This window comes from Aptenodytes patagonicus, chromosome 4, assembly GCF_965638725.1.
Source record: "Aptenodytes patagonicus chromosome 4, bAptPat1.pri.cur, whole genome shotgun sequence".
Classification (NCBI taxonomy): Eukaryota; Metazoa; Chordata; class Aves; order Sphenisciformes; family Spheniscidae; genus Aptenodytes; species Aptenodytes patagonicus.
Window position 1 is genome coordinate 26,290,859 of NC_134952.1, and position 14,611 is coordinate 26,305,469.

The following is a 14,611-nucleotide window of genomic DNA, read 5'->3' on the forward strand; positions in this document are numbered from 1 at the left end:
GCCTCGCCTCGCCCGGCCCCGCCACCTCCCCGGCGCGACGGGGCGCGGCGCGGGCAGCCCCGCGGCGGCACGGCCGGGGGAACCGCCGCCCGGCTCCACGCCGCCCCGCTCCCTTTCCCAGCCCCCGCCGGCGAAGCCAGCTCGGCGGCAGCGCCCCAGAGCGTGCACCTCCCTTCCTTCCCCCCGGGCGCTGGGTGTTGCTGTTGTTTTGGTGCCGCTACCGCAGGTCGGCCGGGGTGGGCGCGCAGGGAGGGAGGGAGGGGAAGGGGTGCGCTGCGGGGCCGGGTGCCAGGCGCACGCCTCTGCCTGACACACGGGCGGGGAGGAGGAGCTGGACGGGCAGGTTTGTCAGCGGGGCGGCGGCGGCCCCCCTCCCCTCCCCGGGCTGCTGGGGATAATTAGTGTCTGTGCGAGTCTGTCTGCCCCCGGGAGGCAGGGCGGGCGGTGCGGAGTCAGTGCGTGCCCGGCTGTTTATGCGCGGTGACTCGCCTCGGCCCCTCGGCGGAGCCTCCACCCCGCGGGCGGGGAACCGCCCGGCCCGCCCGGCCGCACTCCCCGCCGTGACCCTCCCACCGCCACTCACCCCGCCGGCCCGGGGAGCCTGGCAGGGCGAGCGGCGCCGGCGTCATGTGACAGCGCGGCCCGGTGCCAGGAGCCCGGGGGGGAAGGCGAGCGGGCGGGCGGAGGGCGGGAGGCAGGGCGGCGGGCGGGCAGCTCCTCCTCGCACACAGACCCGGAGCCACCGCGAAGGCGCCTCAGCCGCGGGGACGCGGGACACGCCGGCCTCGCGCCTCGGTGGCACCGGAGCGCCTCCAGCCCCCCCGCCACCTAGCGCGACCCCCGGCACTGCGGGAGCCGACGGAGACCCGGCACCTTCCGCACCGCCCGCCGAGCGTAAGTGCGAGGGCGGGGGGGGCCGGGCCGGGCCGGGCTGTGCCGGCTGCGGGATGGAGGTGCCGGGGGAGGAAAGTTTCCAGGCGCTGCGAGCGGCGCGGAGCCCGAGGCGGGAGAGGGTGGGACGCCGCCGGCAACCCGGGGAGCGGGAGCCGCGGCGGGGACACGGTCTCCCTCCGGCCGCCGCTGCGGGGAGGGGGGAGCGGGGGCTTACAACAGGGCTCCCTCCGCGGGCCTGTGAAACTTCCTGCGTGGCCGCTGGCGCGGTGAGGCGGCGGGAGCAAGGCGGGGGCTGCCGCTGCCCGTCGCGCCCGCCCGGGCGGGCAGCGCACCTGTGTGGCCGACGGCGCCGCTCGGGGCCGGGGCCGCCTCCCCCGCGGCGCCCTCCCCCGCCGGGCGCGCTCCCTGGCGGGGGGGGCCTCGGGCCTCCCGCCCGCCCGCCCCTGGCGGGGGGGCCTCCGGGCCGCCCGCCCCTCAGGGCCGCCCTCCCGCCGAGCGGGGCCGCTGCCCCCGGCCGCCCGCCGGGGCGTGACAGGCTGTTCTTCGGTTAGAGACTGAAGTGTCATCGGATCCCCCACGGGATATGGTGCCGGACGAAAGTGAGGTGAAAAGTATAGCGGGTTCCCTTGGTTCTGAGGGCGGTGGGGGAAATACCAGGGTAGGAGCTCGCCTCTTGGCAGTGTCCCACCAGTAGCGCGAAGCTGATCGGCAGCGCCGTGTCCCCCGGTTTAACTCCTGGTGAAGTCAAGGATGAGACCGGATTTATCCCTCGCATTGTCATCTAACCTTAGCACCACTTAGCTATGATGTAGGCGAAGTTAAAACGCGTAGCGCCTAGGACAGCACGGCAGCCGAGTGTGGAGTTACAAGTAACGACCGTAATTAGCTTCCCTTTTCTGGATGCTTTTTTTTTTTTCTTTTAAAAAGCCGAAATGGGAATAGGAGTTATTTGCTTTGGACCTTTGTCAGGTGAGCACCTGGCACAGCTAGGGGAGCCCTGGAAAAGGAAGGTTCAGCGACAGGAGCCCGTGCTGGGAGATCACAACACCTAACCGGAGGTTGGGAGAAAGACTTAATTCAGAACAGCTCAAGTGGTCATTCAAGAGTTATATGAAAAAAATGCATTAAAGTTGCTTTGTGTACTCCCCTGGTGATTCGGGTACTATACCTGCACTGTGCTGTATTTTATTTGCTTCCTTGCCTTTGAAAATTCAGGAAGTGTCACTATTTGTGGAGCTGAACTCTGAAGGTTTTATTGTTGGGAAAAGCTGAATTTGGGTGGCTGATAGGAGAGCTTTGAAGACTTGACTTCATTTAAGCTAATATCCATAGATGTTCATTACCTGTATTGAAAACAAAGGATTACACAGCTGACCACTAATGATTTTTCCATACAATACTTTTAAGATACGCTGTCTTGATAATCGCATGAGGAGCTGCTTCTTGTGTGAGAGGAATTACATCTGGATTTGATAATCCTGCCTGACCCAGAAGAGATTTATTTCAAACTAACTTTCTTCTTGTATTTTTAAGAATATTTTGTCTAGTATCAAAATACAAAAAAACAGAAGCTGACTTGAGTGGTCTCTTTTATTTTTTCCCAAGCAGGCAAATACTTTTTTTTTCCCCTGCACACCCTGTTACAGATATGTTATAGACCACAAGGGAGGCTGGGGGTAAGGGCAAGGAAGAAAAAAAGATACTAAATGGTCTCTCACTTCCCTGAGAAACCGAGCAAAATTTCTTCTAAGTAGGAGAGCTGCGAGGGAGCCCTTAGGTACTGTGAGGATTTGACCCAGGCAACACCTGTTTAGCCAAAAGCAAAAGTCTTCAGATAAATAATGATGTAAATGTGAGTGAGATTAGTCGAAGGCTCTGTGATAATAGAGATGGAAGTTATACAACCACCAGATTACTTACATTTCCAGATTCAATGTGAAGAAAGTAAGGAACTGATACTATCGGCATAAAACCTATACCTACACGCTGCTGTGTAGATGCTGTACTAGCTGGTTGTCACCGCATGTGCGTTGTTAAACTTGAGCCGTGAAACCCCACAGCAATTATTAGTGTTGCTGTGGTACTTGTCCACAAAATTTGCTGTAACACATTCTCACATTGGATAATATTAGATGTCCCACCTGTGGTATATAAATAACCGATGCAAAGTATGTAAGAGAAGAGAGAGTATTTGAAACCACAGCTTTGAAGGAAAACAAATGTTGAAGTTATTCTGTTGCATGACATACAGACAAGATGTGCCTTTCCTCTGCCCCACGTCATCAGCTTATTTCATTTATTCAGCTGTATATTTGGGTGCTTCAAAAATAAAAGCATTATATCCACGGAAAATCAGGTCCTGAGATGAAGTCTGAGTGCATATGAAACGAGTGTAGAAGGCTAAGGATGTGCTGGCTTAGAAAAATATTCTTGGGTGCACTGAGTGATGTTGGTCCTCAGCTATTGAGCAGTACTGAACAAAAGTGAGACACTGTCCAGGAGCAACCCCTAGCTTTACAAATAACTCCTGCAATGGTCCGATCCCCCTAGCTCTGCCTACAAAGAAGGTGCTTACTGTCAGGCTGGGCGCTGCCTGTTTGATGTCGTGAAGCCGTAGCTCTGTTTAGCTACTGGCATTCTGTAAATACAGTAATAAACCAACTGGTCCTAAGGGAGGTTTCAGCTAATCGTCATGACCCGTGGTGTCTAAAAATCTCCTGCTCCCTTATGTTAAGGGAGCCTCTTTGTAAATAGGGCAGGTCCCCTACATAAGGACAGTGTTTTTATTCACACCCAATGAACAAACACCTCCACCCACTGTTGTTGTTTTAAAAGACTCCAGCTGCTCATGAATATAGGGTCAGGGAGGGCCGCCTAAATGTTTCTCTGTGCTTTCTCCCCAGCGCAGCCAGCAGAGCTGTTTCCTGTTCTTTGTTTCAAGGCTGGGGTTTGCGTCACACATTCCAAGTGGCATATGTGGTGCTCTTTCCTGTTTCGGGCTGTTTTCTGGCAGATCGGTAGCCTCGTCCAGGCCCCTTGTCACTGCCCCTCAACTCCCAATCCCCACCCAATGAGTTATCATGTCTCTACACACTCACGATTGCTTAAGATGCCTGTGTTATGTCATAATGAGGTTTCCAAGTTAACCTTTAACACACGCCCTCAACTCCAAATATATTTATGGGGGTGAACTGGAGAGCTTCGCTCCCTTTGCTGAAAACTTGTACTCGAGTCTCCAGAAAGTTGTGAGCCAGTTTTCTGTGCTCGCTTGCTCATCAGCCGATCTGGAATAGCTCCATTAAAGTCACGGAGTTACACTAGTGTAAAAAGAGTGTAAGTGAGAAGAGAATCCACATCTGTAGGCTCATACTTGCAAGAGGGTTTTGGCTTCTGCCCTTACCCAACCTGAATGGCCCACCGTAAGCACTTCGTATTTCCAGATCTCAAAAGGAATAGATATTTTCTCCTTACACAAACTAGAAGATCCACTGTCTTCCAGATGTAATACAGAAAATGAGGCACTGCTGGCTAACTTTTCTTTGGAATAAATAGGTATGGCTGTCCCACATTTTGCATTTTTGAAGGCATAAAAATGAATTTTTTACTCCTGTTTTTATATTTGTCTTCTCCCCCCCACCCTGTTGCAGGCAGACATAGATAAACATAAAGAGGAAATTCAGAAAGAGAACATAAATTTTTCTGTTGCTCTGGATCTGACAGAAGAAGAGCTAAAGGACCCAAGCCAAAGCTCACTGAAATCAAGAGAAAGACTTGCATTAACTTCAGTGGGCTTTGAATCAGGCCCTGGATGAAAATGCAAGATGGAGTGTTTATTCTTCTCTGTCACTTACGGGCTGCTATATGCATGGTTTCTGTACACAGAGAAATACTTCCACCTTTTCATTTTACTTCACTCATTTTTTAAGTATTATTCTAGTTCCTGCTGTTTCTTTTTTGGATGCTAAAAGTTAGCTGTTAGTGATCATTGCAGGTATCTTTTAAGAAGTATCCGAAAGACATGCTTTAAACTTCCTCTTTCAGGGCTTAATTGTATGTGAAAAATATTTTTTACTGAATCATGTGCACACCCTTACATCAACTTGTTTCTTGTCTATCCAGAAACCCAGATAACAAGAAGTATTTGGCCACACAGTTTTGGTAAGTTATTTATTGATTGTTTTGTTACTCTCAGTTGGTTTTACTTAGTTGTTTTTCTGTTAATTTTAGAATACCGTGGATGAGTTTGTCCATTAGAACCCGATTAAATATCTTAATTCTGGTACTGTTAATTTGCACAGGATTTAAAACATATTTAATCTTTTTTCCCATGACAGAGGAAAAGTGTTGCATTTAACGGCATTTAATATTGGAAACTGGTGTATAATAAATGCAGTAAATTTTGTGGTTCACACCTTTTTGTAGCCAGAAGTTCTACCAAATCAGGGACTGAAATTAAAATTATAATAGTTTTGTAAACCAACTTTTTAATATTAATTAACACCGCTAACAGGAGGTCTTTTAGAGTTCTTTCATGCTGTCAGCATTGAAGCTTTGTGTTTTCATTCCGAGGCTAGTTGCTTCCAATCCGGAATATGAAGTTTGGCAGAGTTGGTTTTAGGAGAGATTTAACCCTTCCCTGTTAAGCACTCACTTGATGCCGAGGCTTCCTTTGAGGATTTTGTAGCCATAGTGGATATCTCCAAGGGGAAGGAAGTGTAAGTGTAGATCAGCCAAATGGAAAGATAAAGCTCTAACAGGTTTTTAATAGTAAACTAAGTCAGAATGGAAAAAGACCCAAACGCGTGGTCTGCCTATCATGCAGTCAGTGTGTGTTACCAACAAACTAACTTGATCCATGAAGGCATGACAGACTTTCCACTTTTAAAGAGTCTTAAGCTGCTTTGATCACTGTCTCATTTGTACCCACTACACTATCCAGCTCTTCTCCCTGTTTTTTTTTTTTTCCATTTCCGTAGGTACACAGAAGTTTGTTGACATTTGCCCTGTATTCAAATCCTCATTCAAACTAATCATTTAGGCTATTATTCATAAATGTACGCTTCCTTTCTTTAGAATTAGATTTCTTTTCTTCTCCCCCATACTATCAAAAAGGTTGAATCTGTTTCATACGTTTCGTGAAATAGCAGAACCCTTTATGTAAGAGAACGGTATTTTCTGTCATTCTTCCCTCGTAATAAAAAGATAGGATTTCTATTTCTCCTTTTAAATTATCTTCAAAATTAACCTCTTAAGAAAAACACAACAAAAAAATAAAGTTCAGTTTGGAAGGGAAAGATTATCATACCATTCCACATACTTCACTTGTTTTCAAAAGTCTATCTTTTATCCTTACTAGACTGTTTCTCCTTCTAAGAAGTAGCATGAGACAGGAAACCAGACAGCAGTCTGCCCTGATAAGGGCGAATATTGTCTAATGGAGGTGCCTCAAGAGCTTTTCTTTCTCTCTCCCTTAGGTTCAGTAAATGTAGAACTGAAGGTTGAACAGGATTTACATGGGCTCCATTTTTCCTTGCTAGAGAAGACATTTTCTTAATGAGCACTGCAAGAACTTTTTTGCCCCAAATTTTTACATACAAGAAAGCCATTTCCAGGCATGTGGCTTCAAAGAGCTTCCAATAGTATTATGGTAAATTTAAAGGAAATACTGATTAGTCTGCTACACAGCTGATAAATTACTATGTCAAAGCATTTCTAAGTCAAACAAAGTGATGTCAGCAAAGTTAGGGTGCACAAGTTGTGCAGAAAACCAGATTTTTCAGCCTGCTTGCAGTTCTGAAAGGAGGAAGGTAAAATATTTTCAAGTCAATAAAAAGCAAAAATAGTCTGAAATACTAAATAACAGAATACTATAGAAATACTCTTTTTCTTCGTGCCTATCAAGTAAAACTTTCAGCAGAAAATTTTTGCCCAGGTACAATTTTCGTTTTACATGATATCCTAACTTTTTCAACAGTTATTACTGTTTCCCAGTGGCAGTCCAGTGAACAAACGAACACAGAAGGCTGTCAATCAGTAAAATGTTTTCTTGGTGTACTAGTTCTTCATGATTTTCCCCCTACTCTGTTCTTCAGGGAGTGGCTGCTCCGGTCCCTTCCCCTGGCACCGTGTCTGGGCCTTTGTTGCTTCCCCTGCTCTTGCTTGCTTTGACTGAGTCTGACTGCTGTGCTGAGCTGGAGAGTTTCTTTGCCTGCTGCTATTTTGGGGCTCAGTGCATTTAAGCGCTTGCTTACTTCCCATTAAAGTTAATGGAACTTTAGAAACACTTTTTTGCTGACTCAGGTCTTGATGAGCAAATGGTACAGTAAGTGCAAACACATCTTGTTACTAGCCCTGGAAAACTCTTTCTTCCCTTTCCAGGGAATCCTGCTCTCAGAAACTGGTTTTTCTCTGTCAAGCTCTCTTTCAAGGTTCCACTGAAGAAGACTTCTCACCCAGGTTCAGAAAACCTCCCTACCCTTTGGATTTCATCAGTGGAGAGTCTTCTGACATTATCACTTCTCCTTCGTACCAGGGGAAGTTTGACTCGAGGCTCACAGAAGAAGTAATGGTTTCAGAGCAACAGCGTAAGTCCCAGAGGGCTTGGACTGAAGAGCTTTGGCCACATGACTTACATTGGCTGCTAGATACCAACAGTGCTGCAAGAGCTGCAGTGTCTTTGCGGAGGGCACTCATGCAGTGCTAATTTAGCAGATATCATTACATTATTCTGTAATTATACCAACAATAACAATCATACCTTGAAGCTTCTAGACAAAGCCTCACTGTACCACAGGGCAGCATTCCTTGCTTCCCCCAGGCACAAAGATTGAGAAAGCAAACCCTGTGCATGCTTTCATGCAGGGTGAAGAGAGGCAGAATTTATGGTCACCACCCCCGTGTCCACAACAAGGGTATCGTCAGGTCACTGACTGCTCTTCCAGGTATTTAATGAGAGCAAAGGCTCTGTGTTAGAGGCAGGCTTTGTAGTTGTTGTATGTGCACAGTCAAAACTGGCCCTCCACCCCACCCTTTCCTTTCGTAACAGGTCTACAGAGTTGGTGGACCTTGAAGGTAGATGTATAGAGCTGCTGGGAGTAGCAGCAATGCAGTTGCTCTTCTCCAGCTGCTCTGCAGTGCAGATGTGTAGTCTGGGTGCATTCTTTAAGCACTTTGCTAGTTTCATCCAGGGTAAATAATCTGTACAAGTCCTTGTTGTCAGAATACGTGTTAAGTACCTTTAAGCTTTCATTTACTCTTAATTATGTCTCTGAAACAGTAAACCATACCTGTCAGGAAGTTAATACCGAGAAGTCTTGAATCCTGACAAGGCGGTGAGCTCTACCAATGATGAACTTCCCTTCTGGAAGGGATACTTCGCTGCAGATTGGATCATAAGGGCAGAGTTTGTGTTTTTTCTGGCTTGGTGTCTTCACTGGACTTCGGATAGGAAAATACTGAGGGACTTTGCCTGGACTTTACCTTGCACCTGTCCTTATTTGCATACAAAACCCAATTGCTTCATTTGCTTTCTGAAGTACAGGGTGTGAGCAAAATCTTATCAAAAGCCATGTCCTGTTTGGACAAGTTGGACTGACTTGGCAGAGACCCACAGGGTGGAGTGAATGGGAGGAGGCAAGAAAGTAAAACTGGGTGGCTTGTTAGCAGAAAAAGAGAGAGAGAGAGCAAAAAAAAGAGAGGGTGGAATGTTTGCCTACCAGATTGTAGTTAATTATTTAGTTTCAGATTACATGCATTTTAAATTCTTTTAACCCACATGAAAAAAACCCAAAATAGTTTATCTAATAATGTGAAAGACAAAGGCCCTTATTTTTTAATACACTTAATATGAATATATTGTTGTCTCCTCACTGTTTTTTCCAGGGTACCTCAGGAATGAGAGACAGTAATTTGATTTTCCAGAAATTAGTTGTATTTACTAAACAATTTGTGGGCTTTCAAACAAGTACATTATGAAATCAGTGTGTAAAGTAGAACCCAACTGTTTTTCATTCCTCTGTAATAGAAACAGATAAGGCCGTTTACCTTCCCTATTGCCCCCTTCTCAAATGTTTGGGAGAGATTGGGAGGTTTTGAGTTAGTAGGCATGATTTTACAAATAGACAGAAAAAACTACTGACTTCTTACTAGAAGTAGCATGCTCTATTTGTGTATCAGTGTGCATGCATGTATTTTGTTCGTGAATGTGGTCCAAGCAATCAATTTGGAGCATTATTTTTAAATACAAAGAGAATTGTTTTGTGAGTTTATTTGCAGCCTTAGGAAAGTGTCCTTCTGAGCTAAATTTTAAATGCTAGACCCAAAGATGGTTTATATTGACTCTATAGCAGCTCTATCAGTTTCCACCAAATAAGAATCTGACCCTCTGATCTGGACCGACAGGACCAAGCGTTATATATTAATTAATTTTCCTTTCTTGAAAACTGGTTTCCAGTCACTATCAAATGGGGAAGAGTACCGCTTAAGAGTAATGTGTGATAAAGAAGTACTCAATTTCTGTACTATGATGCAGCAATAAAAGTGACATTTTCCTTTGCTGTTCTTAGATGACTGCACCTGAGAAAGATTGAGAATTACTTTTCACTTTTATTCAGGGCATTACACTTTCTGTTGCCTATGTCCGTCTGATTCCTGCACAGTAATTTAGAGCCCTCTCAGGAAACACTCAAATGTGTAGCATGACATGTGAAATGTGTATTGAGTGTCTTTCACACACTTTCTTGAAAGTAAAAGGTGAAAAAGAGTAACTCTTAAACTGAAGACAATCTAGTTTTAACCAACAAAAATTACAAAAAGGATAGCCTGGGAGCATGACTGCTTGCTTAGAACAAACTCTTTCTTCCAATCTCCCTCCCCTCCTCTCTCTCCCCCCTTCCTTCCTCCCCTTTCTCCTCTTCCTTCTCTTTCTCTCTTTTCTCCCTTTCTTTCCCTTTCTTTCCCTTTCTTTCCCTTTCCCTTTCTTTCCCTTTCTTTCCCTTTCCCTTTCTTTCCCTTCCCTTCCCTTCCCTTCCCTTCCCTTCCCTTCCCTTCCCTTCCCTTCCCTTCCCTTCCCTTCCCTTCCCTTCCCTTCCCTTCCCTTCCCTTCCCTTCCCTTCCCTTCCCTTCCCTTCCCTTCCCTTCCCTTCCCTTCCCTTCCCTTCCCTTCCCTTCCCTTCCCTTCCCTTCCCTTCCTTCCCTTCCCTTCCCTTCCCTTCCCTTCCCTTCCCTTCCTTCCCCTTCCTTCTTCTCTTTCTTCTCTTTCTTTTTATTCTCCTTCCTTCTTTCTCTATCTCGTTCTCTCTCTCTCTCTCTCTCTCTCTCTCTCTCTCTCTCTCTCTCTCTCTCTCTTCCTCTCTCTCTTCCCCTCACTCTCCCCCCCCCCCCCCGACTTTCTCCCTCTGCCGCCCTCACTCCCTCTCCCCCCCCCCCCCGCTTCCTTTACTAAAGTACGAATTGGTGTGTCACTTTACCTATGCACATATAAACTAAAAATTGAAAGTTTCTGGAAATGTGGAAGCAAGTAGTTCCAAATTCTTATATATGAGGTCTGAGATCCTACATTTTACTGTAAACATTTTTTATATCTAAAAGTATAACCTTTTTTCTGTTTTCACAATGCATATATATGTGTGGGAACTTGTGTGAGTGATGCATAGATACACATATATATATTTAATCCATAGCTATGTGGATATATTTCTGGGAAGACAGTCTTCTGAAATGTTAGTTCTAGCTATGTGAAATGTTAAAAACCTTAAAAAGATAACCATTCAAAGAAAAACAGTATAGTTAATAACCCTCTCACAAACATACTTAAAAGTATTTACAAAATTATCACAACTTTTAGCAAATAGTGCCATCTTACACAACTGCTTCTAAAATACAACTACATGTTGAGTTTAAACTGGAAATTGCATTGAGCTGCTCTATTTGTTTCACTTTTCTTTTTTGCAATTTGGTTTTGTCAGTCCTTTGACTTTTGTAAGAAGAATTATGACGATACTTTAATTTACTTTTGATACTTGTTTGTTTCCATTATTCAAAATATACACTGTTGTAATATATTTCCAGAAGTCTTTAAACTTTATTCATATCCCTGAATAATTAATGATAGACTTGTAACAACTCATGCCATCTTTCTCTGAAAGCTCTTAACGAATCTTTATCTATAAACACACGTGATAGTTAATTGCAAGATTGTTCATTAGTGTAGGCTTATTAGAATTGTTTTAATTTGAGCAGGTACATCTTAAAATTTTCATTTAAATTTCTGGGAGAATTTTCCAGCCCCAACTACAAATCTGTTGTTGAGCCTTTAGCCTACTTCTGCAGGGTGAAATTGGCTGGATGGTGTAGTCTGGCTGTATTCGTTTCTTTCCAGTGCCATCTACTGGTCAAAATGGAATTTGTGTAATTTTTTTTTGACCTCGCATCTTCATAGAGGTCATAGCGCTTCCAGGCAGGGCTGTGCACTGTACAGTGTATGGTCAGAACTTGCTTCTCAGTCATATAATATATAACCTCAAGTGATTTATAAAAGCTTGCCAACATCTAAATGTCATTGAGAACAACTTTCCTTTGCTTCTCTTGGTTCTCACTCTGTACCCTTATGGCTTACCCCAGAAGAGGTATCTCCTCTGTTCCTTCACAGCATCTTTCCAAGTTGACCATGGCAGATGTGTAGTATGATAGTTAAGTTATGACATCCTTTATGCTAAATACTTCTATTTCAGGCAGTTTGAGATAAGTTAGAATTGGACAAGTGAGGTTGAACGCTCTGTAGAAAAAACAACTGAAGCTGCATAGAATACAACCAGATTTTTTGAAAACACAGCACAAATTGTTACTGAACTGTCACTAAATCTATTATCTCAGGGAAGTAACTGATGTATTTATGTTAAGTCATTGCAGCATGTTGAATGTACCTCTCCAAAGTAGTCATGGATTTTAATCTTTCTTTTGCACTGATTTCAATATCAGCGTATGTGAAAGTTTCAACTTTTCTATCAGGACAAGAGATACCCTCTACAGAATCAGTTCACTGTATTATCAGCTAAACAAGATTATTATGAAGTTATAATGCTGATGAGAAATGCATAGTCTAAACTGTGATGTGTTTACACACTAATGACAGCTAATGAAAGTGACACTTCTGTGATTTGGTATGCTGGCATGCACAATAAAAATTCAAGTTAACTTTCATTAAAGTGAGCAGATGTCCCTTTGTTTCAATAGCAATTGGGAAAGAATAAACTTACAATAACTGAAATATTTATATGAAGGCCAGTCAAATATTTAAGATGGAGATGGATAAATATTTACATTAATCTGACAAAATAGTAAGTCTTTACAGTTCAGAAAGTTGATTAGAGGGTTTCCTGCGGCTTTCTAACACCTTGTCTTTCCCCTGCAGGCCAGGACATCAGAGGCATCAGAACAGGTCAATAAAAAAAGATGCTAATGTTTGACCCAGTCCCTATCAAGCAAGAAGCCATGGAGCCTGTTTCAGTGGTAAGACTTCTAAAATATTTTAGCCTTTGTGATGACTCTATAGTTTTTCCATCTTTAAATTCATACCAAGTTTTCTCCTAGCTTTGGACTAGCCTAGGAAAGGCTGTGAAGTTATGTTTTGGTTTTAGGGCAATCAAATTTACATTCTAGCAAAACTTTTTCTGTAGCTTATGAATTTATTGCCCTTAAATGACCTGCCCCATTACCTCTGCTGGTGCTCCCATCCCCAGAGCAGAGGAGAGAACATCCAAGTACTCCTCAGCCTCTGCAGTGGAAATACGATCTCTGTAGCTCATGCTGCTGATGGAGGTGCGTTGAAATTAAGTTGCCAGACTTCACAGTGAAGTGGCAAGAGCCTGTGGTTTCGATGTTACACCTCTGAACTAAATAAACAGCTGCTCACCATCCCCTTTTCTGTTTCTCTCTTGGTCTTGAAAACATGTGCCTGGGGCTAACTCTATGCTCTAAACAGCAGAAAATTAATCCTGACAAAAGAAGTAATGGCTTTTTGTTGGGTAAGCCGGGTGCATTACCTTACCATGTGAACAGATGAGAACCGGGGCACTGGAGGAGGAATGGGGAAAAAAGGGGAAGGGGAGACACTTCAATTGGGTTAATTTTCTGTCAGCTTGGTGTATAGGATCATCTCAGAGAAGAGTCTTAAAAGCAAGAGCAGCAGGAACATATAGCTGGGAGGGGGACAATGGGAATTGTGATGATTTAGGCTGCCAGGGCAGCACGGCCTTAGGAAGCAGTTTCATGTATACTTCACCTATTCAACTGCAGGCTGCTGCTGAAAGGGAAGGTTCAGGCTTTTCTCCCTCCTTTCCAGCTTTGTGTCTCCTTTGTATGACATGAAGCAATTGTGTGGCCACAGAATGATTTGGATCCTTTGGATCAGCTCATTGAATGGTCAGAATTGCTAACCAAAAACACCCTTATTTTTTGGTCAGATCGGGAAGCTGATCTGACTCATTCTGCAGCTGCTCAATGCTAGAGCAAGGGGAAGGGCGAGGACAAGGGAACGGCACCTCCCCTTTCAGCAGTAGCCTGCAATAAGATCAGCTTAAGTGTAACATGAAACCGCACCCTTAGAAAGGCTGATCAATTAAAAGGGTGAAGTCAGTGTGCATAAATTAGAGTGCATTAAACTCAGGCTCTGAATGGCATCTTCCAGTGAGAAGTTTGCTTCCTGTTTTATTTAAGATGTAGAATAATTGTCATCAATTTAAATGCATCTGCAAGCAGTCTGCTTTCTTCAGTGTATTAATAACACTTTTTAAGAGTTAAGTTTATATGCATTTTAAAATTACAGTTTGACCTTCATGGGGTTTATTTACTTGAGAGCAATGATAGAAAAATAACTGATCTATCACTGAGAGTGTAAGTATGACAAATTCCAATATTTGGGTCAAGAAAGAACATGAGTATTGGCCAGTCTGTCTGTCACTTCAATCATAATTACTGCATAACCTTATTAAGATTAGTGGTGATTATCTACGATTATCTAAGGATATCTAATAGTGTCCATCAAAAGCAGAAAATGGGCCAGTTGTACAATAAGAGTGTCATTACACAAATAACAGAAAATCACTATAGAGACGCTGTGGGCTGTCTTTTGTACACATCTGCCTTCATCTCCCAAGGAAGGTTCTGCAGTGGCTTGGGATGATGCGCATGAGAGACACAAGATCCTGCCCCAGACAGCTGTGTGCTTCTGCAAGATGGACAGGGTCGGTCCCTCAGCAGGCTGACCCGGAGAGGAGTGAGCAGTCTTCCCCAGATCGGCACATGAAGGAAAAACTGCAATGGGAAGAACAAGGGAGCATTTCTGAGCCAAGTGCATTTCAAGACTGTAGTTCGAAATGTTGCTTATTCTATACCACATGCTCCTTGCAGAGGTGTGGTACCTTCCATGCGTTGGACCTCTGGAGTCATCTTGGGTGTTCTTAGAACTCGGTGTCATCACTCTGACCAGCCGTTAGAGACTATTCAGAGCATTTTACCAAATCTGTATGCTTTCCTTTTCATTATTGCATAATGAAAAAAGAAAGCAGGAAAGGAAAAGCAGAAAGTCCAGAGGAAAGGACATTTTTTGAGTGAGGTTCCCCTTATGGAGATTACTCTGGTTTCCCTCGGGCTGAGGAGTGTGTATGTTTCAGCTCCTGTACACACACAGGCTATTTAGCCCCAAGCCTTTGAGGTCCTG

At 44.6% G+C, this 14,611-nt stretch overlaps 1 protein-coding gene across 2 annotated transcripts in view; it reads left to right on the top strand.

Moving 5' to 3' along the window:
* The first annotated feature begins 750 nt into the window (after positions 1-750).
* Positions 751-14,611, top strand: part of KLF3 (KLF transcription factor 3) — a 28,537-nt gene continuing 14,676 nt past the window's right edge. The window contains exons 1-4 of one of the 2 annotated variants that reach the window (XM_076336088.1): positions 751-894; positions 5,014-5,052; positions 7,311-7,478; positions 12,305-12,402. In XM_076336088.1, the coding sequence (XP_076192203.1) occupies positions 12,346-12,402 (57 nt within the window). In that variant the 5' untranslated portion in view covers positions 751-894; positions 5,014-5,052; positions 7,311-7,478; positions 12,305-12,345. The remainder of the gene's footprint in view (positions 895-5,013; positions 5,053-7,310; positions 7,479-12,304; positions 12,403-14,611) is intronic. The other variant, XM_076336087.1, reaches the window with a different exon arrangement.